The sequence below is a fragment of the Aotus nancymaae genome, unplaced genomic scaffold (assembly GCF_030222135.1).
Source record: "Aotus nancymaae isolate 86718 unplaced genomic scaffold, 86718_ANA_hifiasm-v0.15.2.pri h1tg000007l, whole genome shotgun sequence".
Taxonomy (NCBI): domain Eukaryota; kingdom Metazoa; phylum Chordata; class Mammalia; order Primates; family Aotidae; genus Aotus; species Aotus nancymaae.
In genome coordinates, this window is record NW_026988418.1 from 66445320 (window position 1) to 66468363 (window position 23044).

The 23044-nt window shown below is 42.5% G+C and overlaps 1 protein-coding gene across 1 annotated transcript in view; it reads right to left on the reverse strand.

Annotated features, from left to right (window-relative positions):
* The window catches only part of FNDC7 (fibronectin type III domain containing 7), a 29431-nt gene that overhangs the window by 1257 nt on the left and 5130 nt on the right, over nt 1–23044 (reverse strand). Inside the window, exons 4-11 of the mRNA XM_012468023.2 lie at nt 22359–22619; nt 18732–18989; nt 15041–15295; nt 12665–12922; nt 11860–12114; nt 10431–10685; nt 7738–7998; nt 3725–3754 (exon numbers count right to left, since the gene is read on the reverse strand). Of these exons, the coding sequence (XP_012323446.2) occupies nt 3725–3754; nt 7738–7998; nt 10431–10685; nt 11860–12114; nt 12665–12922; nt 15041–15295; nt 18732–18989; nt 22359–22619 (1833 nt within the window). The remainder of the gene's footprint in view (nt 1–3724; nt 3755–7737; nt 7999–10430; nt 10686–11859; nt 12115–12664; nt 12923–15040; nt 15296–18731; nt 18990–22358; nt 22620–23044) is intronic.

Consider the following 23044-nt stretch of genomic DNA (forward strand, 5'->3'; position numbering starts at 1 on the left):
CCCCCAGCCAACTTGCTGTGCTCCTCGGGGAACTCCAAAATTTTATGGACTTAGGGAGTTTTATAGGGAGAACATAAACCTATTAGGCTGCTAAGTATGTCACAGAGAGGAAACTTCCTCAAAGTTGCCCAGGATGTGCAGGTGACACTGAAACATTCGGGGTCCTAAAGATGAAGGACTCCCCCACAGCCCCCACTCATGGTGTGATATCAGGCACAAACCCCTCCCATCTATCTAGCTGGCGGGTAGAGCCCCACCACCTCAGAAAGTGGTTTTTTTCTTTCCATTCCAACCTGCATCAAATTTTCAGCATTGAAATAGTTTTCTTGAATTAAAGCCAAGCTTTTCATACTTTAGCATGCATCAGAAGCACTCTGAGGGCTTGTTAAAACAAAGAAGGCTGGGCCCTAGCCCCAGAATTTCTGATTCAGTAGGTCTGTGGTGGAGCCTGAGAAATTGCATTTCTAAGAGGTTCCCAGCTGATGCTGATGCTTTTGACCCCAGGACCACACTTACAGAATCAGTGAGTAAGTGTATTATGAGGACCAAGGTTAAAATGCAAATATCTTAGTTTTGTGTCCAATAATTTACATTCTGATTTAATCCTTATTCTCTTCTATGAGGGACTATTATTTATTCCAATTTTCAGATGAGGAAACCTAGGCTTGGAGAGAATTTACACAACTTGACTATGAGCAAGTGATGATGGTGGCAGGATTTGAATCTAGATCTCTCTTAAAAAGTCTGTTTATGGCCGGTGTGGTGGCTCACACTTGCAATCCCAGCACTTTGGGAGGCCAAGGCAGGCAGATCACAAGGCTAGGAGTTCAAGACCAGCCTGGCCAACAAGGTGAAACCCCATCTCTGCTAAAAATATAAAAATTAGCCAGGTGTGATGGTGCACACTTGTAATCCCCAGCTACCCAAGTGGCTAAGGAATGAGAATCGCTTGAACCCCAGAGGCAGAGGTTGCAGTGAGCTAAGATTGCACCACTGTACTCCAGCCTAGATGATAGAGCGAAACTCCATCTAAAAAAAAGAAAAGTTTGAAAAGCTTTAGGATACTCCAAGAGTCAAAGAAGACCCAAAGTCTTAGACCAGCAAGATTCCCATGGCTCCCCTTAGCATATCCAGAGGCTCCATGTCAGCCCAGGGGCCTGACTGGACTTGCCCTGTGTTTAGGAAGGGGAAATGCTGAAATTGAAGACAGCAATTTAGAAGCTCCCCCTAGGTATAATGACTTCCATATGACCTTAGAAACCCTCAAATAATGTGGCTTACTCTTGGTTTTTGAGGGCCTTGCAGGATTTTTTTTAGAGATGGGGCTGAGAGCAGGGGTCTCTCACTATGTTGCCAAGGTTGGCCTCAAACTCCTGGGCTCAAGTGATTCTCCATCTCATGCTCCCGAGTAGCAGGACTACAGCTATGTGCCATTGTGCCTGGCTCTTATAGGATTTCTACAAGTATCTACTTCAAGAGAGTGGCAGATTTCAGGCTGAAGACTGAGCTGTGGCTAAGGAAGGGAATAGCCAAGATAAGCTGAAACCTAGAAGGACAGAAAAGAGGAGATTAGTGACCTAAAGCAGTGCTCCTCAAACTTCATGTGTGTCAAAATCACCTGGGAACCTGATGGAAGTACAGAAGCACTTCACTGGGCTAGGGCCTGGACCTCTGCGTTCATTATTAACTGTCCAGGAGATTCTAATACATAACAAAGTTTGAGAATAGTACCTAAGCAGTGCTACTCAGACTTGAATACACGCATGAATCACCTGGGGATTTAGTAGGTCAGGATGGGGCCCAAGACTGTACATTTCTAAAGAGCCCTCTGGTAATGCTGGTGTCTCAGTCTGTCACCCAGGCTGGAGTGCCCTGGTGCTATCATAGCTCACTGCAGCCTTGAACTCCCAGGCTCCAGAAATCCTCTCACCTCAACCTCCCAAGTAGCTGGGACTACAGAGGAACTACAGGCACATGCCACCAAGCCTGGCTAATTTTTTCACACTTTTTAGAGACAAGGTCTTGTTTTGTTGGCCAGGCTGGTCTCCAACTCCTGGTCTCAAGTGATCCTCTGTCTTGGCCTTACATACATAGAAACTCTTTCTTTTCAAAGATTTAAATTTTTTTTTTTACATTTTTTTTGTTTTTATTAGAAACTCTTTCTTTAACAAAATCATAGGGAAGGCCAATGTATCATATACCACTTCTCTCCCCTGGGGGCCTAAGACACTTCTACCACACCTCTGTGTCTCAGGGGGATACTGATTAAGAATGCAGACCTAGGCCCATGCATCTTTACTGAACACCAGGGCTTAGGGTCTCTAGTACTTTGGGAGATTTTTTAGAGGAATTTTTTATAATTAGAAGTGTCCTAACAGTCTGTTTTCTGTAAGCCAAGTCTGTTCCTTATTGTAGTCATAGAAAACAAAAACTCTTGAAAAATTAAAAGGGATTGTGCTTATTTCGGACCTGCAGGTGGGACAGGAATTGAAAAGTATGTATCCTGCTGTGCTTAGAGAAGCAATGGGCTTGGAGAGGAAGGAAGCCCAGGCAGAGAACAGGCCGTGGAGACTCTAGAGCCAGCTCCTGCCAGTAGAAGAGGGTGTGGGTGGGGAGGCGGCCCCAGCTGGAAGACTGTCCAGTGGGGTTTATGGGCAGGAAGGCTTCATTTACACTCACACCATCGGAAGTCAGCCATGTCTGAATGGGGAGGGGCGGAGCGGGGGGCAATTCGGTAGTTTGGATTGATAATATTCCCAGGGGATTTTTTCCTAAAGCCTCAGACCAAGCTGTCCCCTAAAGGGCTATGACGAGGACTCCTCGTGAAGCAGCACACACTGCTTACTGGGTCAGCACTCATGGCTCCGTTTGCTCATCTCCACTGCCCTGCCAAGAGTCATCTCTGTGGGGGCGACCAAAATAGCCTAGATAAGATCATCACTGAGCAAAACCGAGGAGGCAGTGAGGGTGCTCTTTATTCCAGTTGCCCTTTCAGCACCTTTTTCTCTATGGGGTACAACCACTCATGCAAACCAGGAGCAAACATCGCAGCAGGCCAGTAACAGATTCTCTCTAATGCCTGGCTACTCCGTGTGTGGTAAGACCAGCAGCCTCGGCATCGCCAGACTCACCTGTACCTTATGGAAATGCAGAGCCTCAGATCCTTTCTACACTGACCAAATCAGAATCTGGCTTCAATGCGGCCCCAGGTGATGTGTGTGCACAATAAAGTCTGAGGAGCACGGCTCTAAAGTAGCAGTTCTTAGCCTTGGTTGTACTTCGGAGTCACCTGAGGAGCTTTTATAAATCCTGATGCCCAGCTCTCACCCCAGACCCATTAAATCAAACTTTCTGGGGACAGAACCCAGACATCAGTTAATTTTAAGCTCTCCAGGTGACTCCAATGTACAGCTGAGCTGGGAATCACTTTCTGAAGTTTGAGGGATGAAGCATCTGCCCCTCCAAAAACTATTTACATTTTCCTGTAGGACCCTAGAATACTGAAAAGACTTCAGAATTTAAAGAAATTCATCTTAACTGGTGGAATCTGAGAGGAGACACTATAATGGGGAGAAAAAGTTACGGGACAAGAGAGCAGGAACCCCTTGAATCAAAGAAAGAAAGCAATTTGCTTTCTAATTGAAGTCAGCTGACTTCATTAAGTAACCCAAAAATGGAGCAACACAAATCCTGTTCTATTTTATCCATGAGAAAAATAACTTACCCATTCCAAGTGTACTTCCAGAGCAAGTTACTGTAATAAAAACACAAGCATTTAAAATAAAATTTATTCATTTATGTATTTAGGATAGTGAAGATTTAACTGAAGAAAGAATAAAAGGAAAGTGAACCAAAAACGAACAAGAATGAACTTGGGTGATAAGAGAAGATACTACTAGCAGCATGACCTGGGCAAGTCACTTCACTGTGCCTCAATTTATCTGGAAAGCAGTAAGAATAAGAATGCCAAGCTTGGCTGAGTGCAATGGCTCCCACCTGTAACCCCAGCACTTTGGGAGGCCCAGGTGGGCAGATCCCCTGAGGTCAGGAATTTGAGACCAGCCTGGTCAACATGGTGAGACCCCGTCTCTACCAAAAAATACAAAAAGTAGCTGGGCGTGGTTGTGTGCATCTGTAATCCTAGCTACTCAGGAGGTTGAGGCAGGAGAATCACTTGAACCTGGGAGGCGGAGGTTGCAGTTTGCTGAGAGTACCCCATTGCACCCCAGCCTGGGCGACAGAGTGAGACTCCATCTCAAAAGAAAAAACAAACAAACAAAAAAGAATGCCAATCTCATAGGTTTGTTATAGGGACTGAGTTAATATACATAAACCCCTTGAATAGTGCCTGGCACATAGCACTCAATAAATATTGGTTGTTGTCATTTACAATATTGTCCTGATTATCAGAGTAAGGCAGCACTGATATTGCAAACAAACAAAACCAAAAAACATCTTCCAAATGTATGGCTTTTACCAGGGACACTGAGCAAAGGAGGATTTCCTAATTTGAGTCTAGATACCTAATGTTACTAAGCTGAAATGGCTGCAGACTTGAGATAGCATTCCATCAAAGAGCTTGAGTTCTAACTCGCAAGGACTTCTGGTGGCTAACTAGCCTTCAGAGGAATGACTCTCTAAGGGTGAAATTGTGGGCATGGAGCAGGAGAAAGAACAAGACTTCCATCGCTCATTTAGCTGTATGATCTTTGGTGCATAAATTCATTGATTCATTCTTTTTTAAATTTAAAATATATCAGGCAACAGTTATGTGCTACATACTGGGAGTCAAAAAGATAATCATTTATTAGGAGAAGTAACATGCATTCAGTTCACAGTAATGTGTTGCAGTGCAGATAGGGTGCTGGGGGGTTCATAAAACGGGGAGAGAGAGGATCAACTCAGCTTATGAGAATTGGAGAAGGCTTCACAGACAAGGAAAATTGGGGCTGGTAGAGTTTTCTTGGTGTTTGCGGGGGTGGAATTCTGGTCAAACAAAAGAGCACTGCAGTAGCTCAGGAACATGATATAGCATAGGAGTTGTGTGCAGCAGGAGCAAGCATGCATGAATGATGCCAGATACCTAGACTAGAGAGTAGTGTCCTCTCAGGACAGATGTGGAATGAGCCTAAAATTTCTCTGTTCAGGCCAGGGACAGTGGCTCATGCCTGTAATACCAGCTCTTTGGGAGGCCGAGGTGAAAGGATTGTTGGAGCTCAGGAGTTTGAGACCAGCCTGGACAACATAGCAAGACATTGTCTCTATAAAAAGTTTTTAAAAATTAGCCTATAGTCTAATAGGTGCATGCCTATAGTCTCAGCTACTTGGGAGGCTGAAGCAGGAGGATCACGCAAACCCAGCAGGTCAAGGCTGCAGTGAGCTGTGATTGTGCCACTGATCTCTAGCCTGGATGACAAAGCAAGACCCTGTCTCAATAAAAAACAAACAAAAAAACCCACACACAAAAAAATTTCTCTGTCTAGTATGGTAGACACTTAAGTAGCTATTGAACACATGGCTAGTTTGAACTAAATGTGCTGTAAGTGCAAAAGACACACCAGATTTCAAAGACAGTATGAAAAAATGTAAAATATCTATTAATAATTTTTATATTGATTAGATGTTGAAATGATAATATTTTGGATATATTGGGTTAACTAAAATATATTATGAAATTAATTTCACCTCTTTCTTTTTAACTTATTTAATATGGCTACAAGAAAATTAAATTTTTCATACATGACTCATTAAATTTCTATTGGACAGTGCAGGTATAGATAGACAGGGGACAGATTATAAGGGACTTTGAACAGCATGCTCAGAGGATTGAATGTTATCCTATGGGGAAATGGAAAGATTTTGAAGATCTGGAAGCATAAAGTAACACAATTGGACCAGTGTCCTGGAATGACAACTCTGGTAACAGTACGGAGGCTGGAGTGAGGATAGGGAGATGGGACTGGGGCAGTAGTCTAGGGGAGAGGTGGTGAGGGCCTGAGGCATAGCAGTAGCTGTGGGAATGAAGAGAAGAAGGTGGATTTAGGAACCATCATGAAAGTGACCAGGACAAGAATTTGAGACTACTTAGATACGGAGGGTGAGGGAGATGGAAGTTGACTCCAGAGTTTTTAGCTAGTGTACCTGAAACAAGGACGATGGGAGGAAGATCAGAAACAGCAGAGGATCAGGAGTTCCTTTTGGCCCTGAGGGGTTTGAAATGCATGGGCACCTCCAGCTGGAGGTATCAAATTTGAATATGGATTTAGGGGTCAGGAGAAGAGAAGAGTTGTAGATAGAGATTTGGGGGCCTCTGAGCTTCGGTTTTCTCATTTATAAAGTGGAGATAATAAAATCTGTTGCGCCTACAGCATAGCATATTTTGAGCATTGAATGAGATATATAATATGAAACTACTCAATAAATTATAAAATATTATGCAGATATAATGTAGTATTGTTACTGAGCGGTAGACTTATCTTCCTAAGAGCTCATCCTTACTCCAGAAACCTATTCCTGTCCCTTCCGATAGGACTATGCCTTGGGCCAACTTGTCCTGTGGACCAAATAATGGAAAACCAAAGAATCAGAGCATGACAGCCAGGGACAATGAGAATACCCCCTTGGGAGGAACTGGCCTCCTTCCATCACCAAGGGCCATCTGAACCTCTTGTCACCTACATATCATTGGAAATTTTAGATTCTGGCTATCAGTAAAGGTTTGTGAGCCAATATTTATTCTTTTTGTTTGTTTGTTTGTTTGTTTTTTCTCTATCCACCTGCAAAATTCTAGGGCTTCGTCATCTCTTTTCTTCCAGGAATATATGAAAAATATATGACTGTGCCCTGGATAAGGTAGCAGAAGGTGCTGGAACACAGCAGGAGAATTGCTAATGTTTTCCTGCCAGCTCTGGTGAGATGGCAGTTGCTGACAGCCATGTTTTGTGATCACAGACTGTCTGCCCACTCATATTTCCAAGCCTGGCCTGTGATTTGTAAATTCATTTTTTCTAATCCTCTAACTTTTCCTCAGTCATAATTCTCAGTCTGTGCAAATAAAAGTTCAAGTCTTCTAATTTCCAACGTCCCAGGATGTCTACATTATCAATAAGACTATGTTAAAATTTGATCCCTAAATCTCAAAGCAGAAAATCATCTTAAATTTGCTTCACTAGTTAAGCAGCAAGTATCTATTCCTTTTTAGGAAGGGGAGGAGTGGAACAGAGAAGATAATCTCTAAATTAAATAATAATAAAGCATCGCAATTCCAAAGAAGCTTGGGGTCTTCCACAGCCAGAATCTGCCTGTACTGTGTAGAAATTTTATACCCTCAGCCGGGCATGGTGGCTCACACCTGTAATCCCAAAACTTTGGGAGGCCGAGGCAGGTGGATCACCTGAGGTCAGGAGTTCAAGACAAGCCTGGCCAACATGGTGAAACCCCGTTGCTACAAAATTACAAAAATTATCCGGGCATTATGGCGCATGCCTGTAATCGAAGCTACTTGGGAGGTTGCTGAGGCGGGAGAATTGCTTGAACCTGGGAAGTGGAGGTTGCAGTGAGCCGAGATTCTGCCATTGCACTCCAGCCTGGGTGACAGACTGAGACGCTATCTCAAAAAAAAAATTTCATGCCCTCTGTGTTCTTCCTACATAGCAAATAAGTTTGATTGCTTTGATTCTTAATTCACAGATCTGAATTAAGGGTTACTTTTCGATAAACTGTCATAACTTGCTTTACCTGAATATATTTTTTTTGGACAGAAAGTAAGCTTCAATCCTGTTTCAGCAACTGGTGAGACCATCACAGTGTATACATCCCCACAGGGTATCTCAGCGACATCACAGAAACTGAGGCCAGCACTTGGGGTGCACGTGAAAATGCCTTTGGAGCCATAGAGGTCAGTGCTGTAATTGGCAGAGCCCCTGGAGGCTTGCCAGTAGATTCGGATGCCATTAGGGCCCAATCGATATAATTTCACCCCCAAAGGGCAGCAGGCACCTAGGCAATAAAAATAAACAAACACAAAATCACTTGTTTTATTCCACCATCATCCAAACATAGCCTTAATCACACTGCAGGGAAAAAATATAAGTGAACTCTTCTAAATAACAGGGTTAATTACTGGTTAGGTCAGAGCAATATTTGAAGGGGTTCTCAAGTTCTTTCCATAGTGGGCCACATAATCAGAAATGCATGGGTGGCTGGGCACGATGGCTCATCCCTATAATCCCAGCACTTTGGGAGGCCAAGGCAGGAGGATCGCTTAAGCTCAGGAATTTGAGATCAGCCTGGGCAACATAGGGAGACCCTGATTCTACAAAAAAAAAAAAAAAATTAGCCAGTTGTGGTGGTGCACACCTGTGGTCCCAGCTACTTAGGAGGAAGAGGCAGGAGGATGGCTTGAGCCCAGGAGTTCAAGGCTGCAGTAGCTATGATTGTGCCACAGCACTCACTCCAGCCTAGGAGACTGAGTGAGATCCTGTCTCAAAAAATAGGAAGGAAGGAAGGAAAGAAGGAAGGAAGGAAAGGAGGGAAGGAAGGAGGGAAAGGAAGAAAGAAAGAAAGAAAGAAAAGAAAGAAAGGAAAGAAGAAAAAGAAGAGAGAAAAAGAAAGAAAGAAGGAAAGAAAAAGAAATCCATGTGTGAAGGTGGCGTGTGGTATGAATTTTTAATATAGAACAATGGTGAGTCAGAAAGGTCCACAAATTGGCAGATACATATTGTACATGACTCAAACTGTGAGTCAAAGGCACAGCATCCTTGTCAAGATCCCTCATAGTGCCCTGGTTTCATTTGATTTTCGTGGGATTAAACTTAAATATAATTAACTGCATTTAGCCCTAATTGAAAAAAACAATTTTGCTGAGCTGAGTAGCATGACACCTTGGGTGCAGCCATTTATACAACATGCCAGTGACCAAGTTTGCTGGTTCACGCTTCATCCATTGTAGTTCATTTGTATTTTTATCCTTTTCTAAATACCTTGAGCAAGCCACACATTAGGTGCCAATAAGGGCACCAAATGGATTCCTTAGTAACTAAGTTAAAGATTCTATTGTATAATTTTTAAATGTTGTTATAATCAGGCTTACTTGATTTATTATGTAAAGAGTAAGCAATAGGCCATATTCTGAGAACTGGCTCTCAAGGTGAGAACTTAGGCAGTTAATCCAATACAAGATAATGGCTCAAAAGAAATACAGTCCAGCTGACGTATGTGTAGCATGTTCTGAATGTTTTCACATTATGACTTATTTTGATTCTCAAAATGACTTTGAAGGATACACTAGGAAAATATTACTGTTCCTGTCTTTTCAATGAGGAGACAGAATCAGGGAAGATTAGGCAACACAGCTTATAAAAATCCATGTTGGCCGGGCATGGCGGCTCACGCCTGTAATCCCAGAACTTTGGGAGGCCAAGGAGGGTGGACCATGAGGTCAGGAGTTCAAGACCAGCTTGGCCAAGATGGTGAAACCCTGTCTCTATGCTAGGCATAGTGGCAGGTGCCTGTGATCCCAGCTACTCGGGAGGCTGAGGCAGGAGAATTGCTTGAGCCCAGAGAGTGGAGGTTGCAGTGAGCCAAGATCACACCACTGCTCTCCAGCCTGGGTGACAAAGTGAGACTCTGTCTCAAAACAAACAAACAAACAAACAAACAAAAAACAAAAAAATCATGAATCCCTGTCTAATTTTGACTCCCCATTAAGACTCTACTACCTCTGGGATGCCAAAATTGTATTCCAGCTCTTGCATCTCATGCCCCAGGCAGGCGTAACTGATCATTGTACTCTTTCTCCTTAAGCCTGAGAAGCATCCTCACAAGTTTTTTCAAAACCATGCTATAAGTAGCCACTTCAGTGGATTAGAATCATGCAAGAGAAATCTTATTTGGTAACCTCGCACTGCTTTTACCTTCCCCTGCTATTCCCTAATGGTTTTGGTCTTTGTGAAGAACAAGGTACAATACTGTCAGTAGACAGATGTCTTTGCTCTCTTTGCCTGTTGAAATAAGAAACCATTGAAGGAGCTGAAGGAGCTTAGAAAAGAGAGGTAGTAGCATAATAATAATGAGAAGAAAAAAATGCAAACCAAATAAAATGTGTGCTCTAATGCTTTCAGTAAACTCTGCCAGGCGGAGTTATTCTGTGTTGCAGGTAGCTGTGTCATCTAAAGACGCATGGTCCCTTCAGAAAAAGCAAACATGAACATTGTTACTAGGGGAGTTAATTCACCAACTACCAACAGAAGGCTCTGAAGCTTTGAGGCTCTAAGTCAAAGGGAAAACTATAACCATTTTAGAAGGTAATCTGAACTTATAAGTCAAACTAGGTAGAGATGCAGCATCTTTTTAAACAAGGAGGAAAGGCTTATGCCTGGATTTACAATAGTCAAGTCCCTACTGATACTCCAGAGCTAGAATTCACTTACTAGAGAAATAACTTAAGGAGGAGCAATCCGCAGCCAACCCGGTGGCGCTAATTGCTTTTAATGTCATCGTGTAATTGATGCCACATGTGATGCATCCCAGGAGGCAGTGGTTTTGATGAGTGTGGCACTTAGACTGTCCAGTGTGTGACTCCAGAACTGCAACATGGGTTTGAGCCACCGTCCCAATAGTCCAGCTCACGTTGATTACTGACTGGGTGATCTGAGTCACCGTCAGACCAGTTGGACAGCACGGCGCTGAAATGGGATAAAAGAAAAAGAACTGGAGGTTTATTTCCATTGAAGATTATCTGTGAGAAATGACAAGGAATGGTATTTTGCCTGTGTTTTACTCAATATCCTACATTCCCCAAACTTTCCATTTCTTTTTGTTCATTTCCTCTGATGCGTCATGTAACATTCACTGTATATAGTGGGTCTTTCCCCATGAATTCACTGCACCAACTGGCTGTTGAAAGTTTCCACCATTTTTTTTTTCAGAATAAGAAAGAAATCCTTTGTTGCCCCCATCTTCACCAATTCTGATTGCAAATTTCAAAGCAACGGTTGCATTCACTTCTCCCAATAGAATATTTCATAGCATTAGCAATTAAGTATAATTTGCCTTTCTTGAAAATTTCATAGTACATCACCGATATAAAAGCTTAATTTCTTAGCTGCTTACAATACCACAGCATCTTGATTTTCAGGGACCCATTACCCAGAATATAGGATACCCAACCTCTTCAAGTATACAGTATTTTGTATGGTCTCTATCCTACTGCTGCTTTCTTTGTTTAGGTATTTCAACTTTTACAGTCCAAAATACTATGTATCACTATATATAAGAAAAAAAATGATGTCCAAAGGCTTGAAGTGATTTGCCACGTTTCATTCACACACAATGCTATGATGTAATAGTAGTTTTCTTTTATGGAGCTCTTGCTATGTATCAGACACTATGCTGAGTGCAGAGCAGCATTAGTCAATTTAATACTCATAACCACCCTATGAGGCCATTATCTCCCCTTTACCTATCAGGAAACTGAAAGTCAGAAAGCATTTTTTAAAGAGAAAAATTTGAAAGGGCTGAGCCAAAGAAGTAACAACCCAGCTTAGGTGGCTACTCATTTGTTAGCTGTTTTGATAGATTATATCATAGGGGAATATGAATCCAAATAAATGTTTTGCAGAATGAGTAAGTATTCCTTCTCTGATGCCAGTGAATGGATGTACTAGTCTTGAGGATATTTTTACAGAACCTGTAAAATATTGAAAATTTTATTTTCTATGACCAGGACTCTTTAACATGTCTCTGAGTTTAATGTATTTCTATTGCAGTGAGGGTAGATTAAATAAGGGAGTTCACATCTTGAAACACTTCCTAAGGACCCCACCGAAGTCAACATTCAGGCTGGTGGTTGCTACATACCAGTTTCCAGGGGCACACTGTAGCTGGGCAGGCTCCGTCCTGCCTGTGTTTCGGCCACAGCAGTGACAGAGAACACTGAGCCACAGGGCAAGCCCCCCATGGTACAGGACTCTCCCATGCTGCTGCACTGATACAGTCCTTTCTCCCCCTGGGCAGTCACCGTGTAAGTAGCATCATCATTAGTGGAGCGCCAGTGTACGTTAATCATGGAGAATGCATCCCTTGAAACATTTTTTATTTCAGGACTGCAAGGAGCTAAGAGATTTTAGAGTATTAATTGAAACAGCATAAGTCAAAAATATCACATGTGCCATTTGGTCCAAAATTGATTTACCCCTCAATGAGATCATCATAGTTTTCAACCACGCCATGTATGCAGGCCAAAATAATAGTGCCTATGTGTGGAAAACTGTTGACATGAACACAGGGCATTGGGTTCATATAGTATTGAACTAGCTGGAAAATGTTTAAGAGCATTGTGAACGCCAAAAGCGAAAGTAAATAAGGTACACATCTAAAAACCTTCATGGTGTGAGTACAGGCAGGCTCCTTAAAGATAGGAGGAACTGAATGGCTGAGGTAATCATTGCCAAAACCTTCCACTCGCCCCACCATCTCCCCTTTTGTTTTCATTTTTTTCCACTTCCTCTGCCTCTCCTTCATACAACAGGGGGTCTATTGGTCCCCACAAATATTGATTAATGGCATTTAACTTTTTTATTGGTCTCACTGAATGCCCATCCTGAGGCTCACAGCTGGGGTGAATCATTCAGACACCAGTGAGTGAGATGATGCTGTGCCTTACCTGTGGTTATGAACTGAGGAGTACATGACATATTGCTGCCTCGGACTTCACTGAAGGAATACACAGTGATGTTGTACTTGGTGTCACACTCTAGAGCTGAAAGGGTGCACGCAGGAGCAGTGTCATTGCACTCAACCACGTTATACCCATCTACAGCCTTGGTTTCATAGAGTTCGGCACCACGGACAGGAGACCAGACAATCTCAACTCTGTCACTGGACACCAACACCGGGTTAATGTCACTAGGGCAACAGGGAGCTGAAAGCAGGAGCAGAGGGAAAATGGCGGTCCCATCAAGAGCAATGCAGCCAGGGGGACACTGAGTCCTTACCTCCCATGCCCACGACCTCTGCCACTGCCCTCCCTAATGACTACAGTGACCCCCTATGGGTCTGTCCAGGTCCAGTCTTGGCCTATTTGCCACTGCATAGAGGGTAAATCCTCAGCATGACATTCAAGGCCATCACAAGCTGTAAGGTTCAGCTGCGTTCCCCTGACTTTCCGCCATACCAGACTCCTCAATTCCCCACACCACGTGCACCCTCATTCTCCATGCAGACAAGATTGCTGGAAAGCCTTTCCCCTCTTTTGCCTGGCAATATCTTATGTAGTCTAACTTCTCAGATTCTGTCAGCCTTTCTAGACACTAAATCAAATAAAGCTAGGGGGTGGGGATCACAGTTATATATGTAATTTTTTGTTTATTTATTTTTAAAGAGACAGGGTATTGCTCTGTCACTCAGGATGGAGTGCAGTGGTATGATCTCAGCTCACAGCAACCTCCACTTCCCAGGGTTCAAGTGATTTTCACACCTTAGCCTCCCACATAGCTGGAATTACAGGTACATGCCACCACACCTGGCTAATTTTTCTATTTTTTGCAGAGACAGAGTTTCTCCGTGTTGCCCAGGCTGGTCTTAACTCCTGACCTCAAGCGATCTGCCTGCCTTGACTTCCCAAAGTGTTGGGATTACAGGCATGAGCCACTGTGCCCGCCGTATATAGGTAGGTCTTAAGAGACTCTGAAGAATCCCATTGGCAAATGTCTGATTCAGCTTGGAGTTTCCCTGGGATGCTCTTGCCTCACATACATTCCCATTCATTCTTCAAGATCCAGTTCAAGGCCACTCTGGAGGGCCCTCCTGTGTTAGGACCTTGTCAATAGCCTCTTATTCCAAATTCTGAAAAAGCCAATGATTTAGATCCCCTGTCCTGGCAAAATTTACTGTAATTCAGCTAGACTTTTATATAATTATGTTTGAGTATTCTTCTTTGTAATGCAGTTATTCAATTTTAAATCACTCCACTCATTCTTCAAAACCTGAGCATCTCCCATATGCTGATCACACTTTTATAAGTATTGAGGATGAAGAGATAAATAAAATAAGACATAATTCCTGCCTTGTACAAGATATCAAGGCCAGGCTGGGTGTGGTGGTTCACGCCTGTGGTCCCAGCACTTTGGGAGGCCAAGGCGGGCGGATCACAAGTTCAGGAGATAGAGACCATCCTGGCTAACAAAGTGAAACCCCATTTCTACTAAAAATACAAAAAATTAGCCAGGTGTGGTGGCACATGCCTGTAGTCACAGCTACTTGGGAGGCTGAGGCAGGAGAATTGCTTGAACCTGGGAGGCAGAGGTTGCACTGAGGCAGAAGAATTGCTTAAACCCAGGAGGCAGAGGTTGCAGTGAGCTGAGATAGCACCACTGCACTCCAGCCTGGGTGACAGAGTGAGACACTTTCTCAAAAAAAAAAGCAAGCCTGGTGGAGGAGAATAATAGCAACAGCAATTGTGATGCTAATAAAAATATTTGCATCACGCTTTATCACATACAAGACTTTTTCACATTCATGTTCTCATGATTTGTCCCATTTTGCAGTGGAGAATGCTAAGGAACTAGCAAGGTAGATAGACATCATTGTCCCTACTGAAGGAATGAATTAGTGGTCAAGTTAGGGTGTAAACCCAGGTGTCCTATTCCAAAGCCCTCCATACCATGTAACATCGTGGCCATTGTATGTCTGTCTTGGTCTCACGGAAAAAGTGACCTCCTGAAACAGAGGCACTGCCTCTTCTTTGGCAGCAGCACATGCTAGAACACTCACTGAGTACATCTTTGTGGATTTTTTCAGAGCAAGATTGAACAACTACAGTTCTCCTCTTTTCACTCTGAAACCTTGCATTCTTGTTATGCTTGGGTCCACAAAGCCAAAATTCCCTACTCTGGAAAGAATGTGAGATAAGAGATTACTTTCTGTACTTGGCCCTAGAATGACTCCCAGGTGGCAGGTCAGTTAGTGCAATAGGTGATCCATTCTGCTGCTGAGGTTAGTGATCTCAGAACTCCCTTGACAAGCATCAAATGGGACTTACCTGTGGTATAATTGAATATGTCACCCAAAGGACTTTGCCCCGCCTTATTATAGGCAAAAACACTAATAAAATAAGTGAAGCCACACTTAGATAAGAAATTGCACTGAGTGAGAGATGTGTTGCAGTGGACTTCCAAGCCATCATCACTCTTCACAAAGGCCACATAGTAGTCACCCAGATCTACATTGGACCAAGTCACAGACAGGTGGCCAGGGGGATCTTCTTGGATCATCACTCTTCCAGGTGCACAAGCAACTAGGAAATGATCAATAATAAGCAATCATGAGACTGCTTCAGGAGATTTTCTTTGCATCTTTGCAATTATCCAAGATTTCAATACAACCCAAATCAGCAACTCTGAGCTTTGTGACAGATTGAATGTGGTGCGCAAAATGCAAAACTGTGCACTGGAAGCATAGAACATTTTCATTATAGGAACAAAGGCTATGTTACAGGCCCCAAACCACTACAACAAATTTTAACGACCGGTCACATTCTCTTGGTAAATGAAATATGGTTTGAAATAATCGGCCATCAGAGATTCATATTCATCTTAAGGCATGAATATTTTCATTGTTAGATTATTTGTTGAAATATTTGACTCATCCAGAGATGAAGCTAGTCTGGCTTGAGTAGAATAATGAATATCCCAGAAGTTATCTGTTTTAGAGATTAAAATATAGACATCATTTATTGTGTTTGATATTAATATTTTCTCTAATTCTTCCAGCAACTATTATCATCTTACAATTGAGGAAACTGAGGCTTGTAGAGGTTGGTAAGTTGTCCAAGATCACATAAGTAGGAAGGAATGGAACGAGGTCTTTCTGGGGGTTTATATGTAAAGTCTCCATGGCATGGAAAGTTCTTTTTTAAAAAAAACTTTTTAAAAATTTATTTATTTATTTATTTTGAGACAGAGTCTCACTCAGTTGCCCAGACTGGAATGTAGTGGCATGATCTCAGCTCACTGCAACTTCCACCTCTGGGCTGAGGTGGTTCTCCTGCCTCAGCATTCTGAGTAGCTGGGACTACGGGTGTGCACCACCATGCCTAACTAATTTTTGTACTTTTAGTAGAGACAGGGTTTCACCATGTCAGCCAGACTGGTCTCGAACTCCTGACCTCAAGTGATCCTCCCACCTTGTCCTCCCAAAGTGCTAGGATTCCAGGAGTGAGTCAATGTGCCCAGCCTAATTTTTTTTTAATATTAATTATTATCATTTTTTTAATTGAGACAAAGTCTTGCTCTATCACCCAGGCTGGAGTGCAGTGGTGCGATCTCAGCCTCATTGCAACCTCTGCCTCCCAAGCTAAGGTGATCCTCCCACCTCAGCCTCCTGAGTGGCTGGGACTACAGGTGCATGCACCGTACCTGGCTAACTTTTGTATTTTTTGTAGAGATGGGTTCTAGCCATGTTGCCCAGGCTGGTCTCGAACTCCTGGACTTAAGCAATCCACCTGCCTTGGCCTTCCAAAGTGTTGGGATTACAGGCATGAGCCACTGTGTGCAACCCGGAAAGTTCTAACTGCAGCCTCTCATGCATTGAATGACAGAATACATTCTCATGCCCATTACATCCTCCAGGGAGCATCTTAAGCATAGAGTTAACATACTAGATGCTGTGAATAAGGAACAAATCAAATAGTATGTATAACTCAGTACAAATCCAGGAGATGTCCTAAAATTTATCTCACACAATAAATGCTAGACTACGTCAAAAACAGTCATGGATTAATTTGGTTAACATTGACTGTTTCTCTGTGTTAAGGCAATACCTCATTTATCCACATAATGCCTCATTTATTGACGGAACAAAATCTTCTGAAAGAATGAATTCAAATAAAGTTGGTTCATTCAAGTGCTAAGCTTCAAAAATTTTAGTCTTCTCTAGTGGAAATCTTCCCAAAATATGTTACATATTTGGCCCCAGGAAACACATAGTACTTTGTAAACATAGTTCTTTTATTGATAAGTCAAGGTCATCCCCATGATCATGACTGTGTTATACACAGACTACATTAGAACCTCCTGGACCCATAAGTGTGAAGGACTATTTCAATGGCACTTAACCCCGACTGCATAGTAGAATCAACTGGGGAGCTTTTACAAACTATTCATATCCAGATTCTATTCCCAGCAACTCCAATTGGTCTTAAGTGGGACCTGGGTATTGGGATTTTATAAAAGCTCCCCAGATGCTCTTAATGTGCATCCAAGATTAAAAAACACTGCACGGTTCTCCCCTACATTAAATGCCTAACTGCCTAACTCAGAACTGCTATGCTTTTGAAAGTGTTTTTTTCTCTCTTCTCCCACTCTCAGCTATGCTGTCCTCATAATCACTTCTAATGTACCACCCACATTAAATTATAGTTATCAAAAGAGAAGCCAAGTCATCAAGTTTGTTATCATTGACCTTAATCTAACACAACTATAAGAAAGTTCGGGCCTGAGAGAATAGCTGTATCTTTTTTTTTTCCTGTGGAATGGAGTGCATGAGTTTAGTGACAGCTCCTTTTCTTCCTGCTGAGAAGCTTTTTAAACTTAGAGTGACATAACTGACTGTTGGATAAAGTAGACATTATTGTAATTGCCGACATGTTCTTTGGCTTTAAGCATTGAAATTAGGCAAACTTGAGCAGCTTGAATCCCATCTCTACTGCTCATGATCAGTGTGCCCTTGGGAAAATTATGTAACTTCTCTGAGCTTCAATTTTCTTGTCTAAAAAAGAAGATAATAGAATCTACCTCACTGAGTAAGATTTAACTGAAATAATATACTTATAGTGCCAGAAACACAGTAGGTCTTCATTAAATGCTAGTTTCATTAAGTGTTAGTTTCCATCCTCAAAACACATAGATAATTCTAAATAGAGGAGTCAACCTCAACATGTGTATGTTGTTATCTCTCTGATAAGAATGAAAATGGGGCCAGATGAGGTGGCTCATGCCTGTAATTCCAGCACTTTGGGAGGCCGAGGCGGGCGGATTATGAGGTCAAGAGATCAAGACCATCCTGGCCAACATAGTGAAACCCCAACTCTACTAAAAATACAAAAATCAGCTGGGTGTTGTGGTGTACCCCTGTAGCCCCGGCTACTCGGGAGGCTGAGGCAGGAGAATTGCTTGAACCCGGGAAGGGGAAGTTGCGGTGAGCCGAGATTGCGCCACTGCACTCCAGCCTGGGTAACAAGAGCGAAACTCCGTCTCAAAAAAAAAAAAAAAAAAAAAGAATGAAAATGGAAAAATATCTAAACATATATTGAGAACTAGAAATATCCTATCTTTATCTGAAAAAAATGGCAACTCCCACCAAACCTAGGTCACGAGACATGATGGTAAAGAAGAGGCAGTTATCTGTATGAACAGTTAGAGCTGTGTATAACTCAAACCACATCTTAGAATTTTCACAGCTTTACAAAGGAAAAAGAAGAAACTATTAATGAAAGATCTGGAATAGAATCCCAGGCCTTCTAATTTTCCACAAAGTGCTTGTTGCAATGCACAATATCTTGCTTCACTATCAATATTATTCAAACTCATGAGAATGTCCAACTCAATGCTTTCATTTAGACCAGGCTTTCGTTTTCATTTTTTCCAGAGTGTTCAGGAACATTGTCAGTGAATGGCTCCCTTACAGCAGTCACTGCTGCAAGCCCTACAGCAATCTCATTCTTGCTTACATACCAGTTTTCAGGGTCACTGCTGAGGATGATTTGCCAGATCCAGCATCATTACTTGCTAAAACTGAAATCAGGTATTCAGTTCCACACTGGAGGGAAGAGATGGTGCAGGAGCTCAAAGTTGTACTGCAGGTCAGCTCTGAAGAGTCACTCAAAGCCATCACAGTATAATTGAAAGCTCCTTCTGCTGGTGCCCATGAAAAAGACGCCTTCAGAGCCCCACTATCGAAAGAGACTTGAATGTTGGCAGGGGCCCGAGGACCTACATTTTTGAGAAACAATTAAGATTTTGTAGTAACCTTACAAATGAAGTAAGAGTTGGCATTACAATGTTGCAGAGCCTGGAGAATAAGGTACCCAAGAGTTGGATAATTACAAGTGTTTAAAGCATAAAATTGGGGTTTAGGATGATGCCTGGGAACTGGTAATACATTTGCTACTACGCAAACTCATAATAAGTTGTGTGACCTTGACCATATTATTAATTCTTTTTATTATTTTTTTCTCATATGTAAATAGATCTAATAAGATCAAGGCCTAACACCTATAGGTGCTAAAAAGCATATTTTGAATGAATTAATACACTGTTTAATAAGTAGTTAAAATAATTAAATGAGGCTGGGCGAGGTGGCTCATGCCCATAATCCCAGCTCTTTGGGAGGCTGAGGCGGGTGGATCACAAGGTCAGGAGTTCGAGACCAGCCTGGCCAATATGGTGAAACCCTGTCTCTACTAAAAATACAAAAATTAATTGGGTGTGGTGGCGTGCGCCTGTAATCCCAGTTACTTGGGAGGCTGAGGCAGGAGAATTGCTTGAACCTGGAAGCAAAGGTTGCAGTGAGCTGAAATCATGCCGCTGCACTCCAGCCTGGGTGACAGAGCGAAACTCCATCTCTAAATCAATAAATCAATCAATCAATAAATAAGTAAACAAAATAAAACAAAACCTCACCATATAATAGCTACATACCAGCTACCAGGAGATGTTAAAAAAAGAAAAAGAAAAATATAATTAAATGAAATTATAAATGGGAACAACTAAAAGGGCCACGTGGGTATGTTATTATTAAGTGATATGTCAAATATTTTCTGTTATTGATCAATGAAACTGAACATACCCCTTCTTTACTTTTGACCTCTGCTACAACTCTTACTGCAATAGCTTTTAGGTCATAATTGTTTCTAGAGGAGCATATTTTCTTTCCATCCATCATCAAAAGGAAGGAAGGAAGGTATCAAGTGTGATGCTCACATATTAAGGCAGTCTTTTAGTGTCTCCAAAACACTTAACCCTACATTCTTGAAAATATGCCTTCCTTTCTTAAGAGCTACCACATTAAAAAAGCACAAGGAGGTGTCCTGGCCTGGGGAGAGGAGAAATTGGCCTCGGTTCCTTGGAATCTGTGCTGTAATAACGCCCACCCAGCAGCCCTTAGGAAACTGCTTAGACAATCTGTGAGCAGAGACCAGCAACCTCTGGACATGTATGGGATAAACAGGGAAGGTCTACTTGAGGACATGAGGACCTAACTCCTTCTCCGTAAGCCAGGAACCTGCCATGTGTTTCCTGTGGGCCACCTTGACAGTCCCCATGGTCAGCTTGTCTGCAAAGGCAGGTTTGCTTTAGGGAAGTGCTGGGCCCAAGGCTGGTAGGGATAACCTGCAGTGTTTTAGGGCAACTTGCTTTTCCCACAGGGGGCATGGGAGAACTAGGAAAAATAGGTAGAGCAGTGAGAGGTTGTTAGGGGTTGACTTGGGTTCCCTCCAAATTCGTATGTTGAAGTTCTTACCCCCAGTACCCTCAGAATGTAGCCTTATTTGGAAATAGGGTCATAGCAGATGTAATCAGTTAAGATGAGATCATTAGGGTGGGACCTAATCCAATATGGCTGATTTCCTTATAAAAAGAAGAAATTTGGACACAGATAAACACATGTAGGGAAAATTCCATGTGAATGTGAAGATAGCCATCCACAAGCCAAGGAGAGAGGCCTGGAACAGATTCTTCCTCACATCCCTCAGAAGGAACCAACGTAGCCAACACCTTGATTTCAGACCTCTTGGCCTCCAGAACCATGAAACCAAACATTTCTATTGTTCAAGCCAGCCAGTTTGTGGTTCCAGCAGCCCTAGGAAACTAATCCAGAGGTGAAATCTAAACTCTGTAAAGCTTTGTAGAACATGGGGAAACCTATGAAGGCGAAGTCGTTCAGAAACGAGTTATTATGTGGGATGCTCTCTCAGTCCCCCAGCCCGATGAAGATGCTCCCTCCTGTGCCTTGCTGTGTCTGCAGCCTTCTGGCAAAGCACTGGTCAGGTGGAACTGGAAATGCTGACTCACTGCTGGTCTCTCCTTTGACATAATTCGTTCTTTGAACGGAGGGATCATGCTGTATTTGCTTTTGTATTCCCATCAGCTAACCTATGCCCAGCACATAGTGGGCCCTCAACAAATGTGGAAAGAAAAAAGCAATGTGAAAGGGAAAGGAAAGGGAAGGACGGGAAGGGAAGATAAGGGAAGAAAGAAAGCAAGCCAGCTTAGGAAAAGGTCAAGGGAGACTGACTTGCGGCAGACATCCTGACTCATCACAGACATCCTGACTCACCAATCCTGTCATGAATCACCTCAGGGCTATGATTATACTACCTCCCTAGGGAAATAGTATAATAGGCAAACCCCTTTCTTCTCCCTGCATTCTGCCTTGACCCATAGACTATGGGACTTCCATACCTCTCCAAATGTAGGGAACGCTGGAGAGAGAACATTTCTGGTTTCTTTCCATCCTTTCCTGAGTCCTCCCCAAGTGGTGAAACAGCTAATCCGGTTGGTGAGAGTCTCCTATCTGTTAAGGTTATATTGCCAGTGGATGGCTTACTCTGCCTCAAGAAAAGAAAAACCACCTCTCTTTCTCTCTCTCTCACTCTCTCTCTCATTCTCTTGGCTCACTCCAGCAGCTCAATTTGGACCTCCAGTTGTAATGCTGCAGGGTCCTCTGCTCGGGAGACCCCTGGGTGGGACGGTGAGAGAATGCACACCAAGCTCCAGCTTTTCCCCACAGCTGGAGGAGCAGTAGTGGGAAGCCCTGTGCTGGCTTCAGACCCAAGCTAAGACCTCTGGGAAACAGACCTGAATAACACGAATTCACTGCAGCATCAAGCACTGTGCCTGCAGAAACCTTGCTTTGCTTGCTGCTGTGTCTGTCGAACAATCCCAGCTCAACGTTGGCACACACTCACTCAATATCTGCTGAATAAATGAATTCCTATTTGGCCCAATTCTTATACTTACTTATATTGGCCTGAACCCAGTAAGGGACAAGGGGTGATGGGCAAACCTAACAAGAATTATCTTTTTCTGTGTGATGTCAAATGTGAATGCTGAAATTGAGTTGGATATTTGAGGGTCGTGCCATGCTGTGTGCATTCTGAGTAGCATTCCTTTATCCATGCAGGAAGCGTTTAAACTACCAAGGAGAAATAGACAAGGCACTATAAATAACTTCATAATAAATTTAAATAGCTGCTGCCAGCTGCTCTGCACTTGTCATGTAACACTGCTCTTAATGGCTGCAACGCACAGCCCCCCTCGTTAATCAAAAGTAAGATTGAGGCTGAGCTGAGAAGTTCTTACTTGTTCTCTGATTGCAGGTGGAGTCATCCCCAGGGATTCCGTTGGCATTCCATGCATAGGCCTTTATGGTGTAGAGAGTCCCGGCTTCTAAACTGGTGAATGTCAAGGAGGTGTTTGTAGTATTCTCTTTCCATATACTCCCCAAGCCATTGGCTCGCATAATAGACACAGAGAATCCAATCGCCATGTATACAGCTTCCCATTGCACAAGAATGGAGTCTGAACTTGGAGAGCTTACTTCTAGAATTGGTGCAGCCAACACTAAAAAAAAAAAAAACAAAAAAAAAACGCATGCATTTGTGTTACCAAAGTCCAATAGAGGATAATTCAAATTTAGAAGTAAGTGAATTGTGGTTGGCTATCCATATTATACAATAATTATTTGCTTTATAGGAGGATTCACAACAGAGTTTCATTAAATAATTGCTATTTAAGTGAATACTAATCATAAATGACTTGGCAGAGGAATGGGAAACAGAGAAACTCTAAATATCTTTTAACCGGAAGTTGGTCAGAAATTAGATAAAACAGTCCTATAATCATAATATAAATCAACGGGGAAATGATGGGTCACACTATTTTAATATACACATAACTTGTCAGAAATATGCTTAGGTACAACTTTATCAAATCAATTTCAGTAATGCTGATGACAAACTATAAATGCTTTATTTGTTTTGTTAACC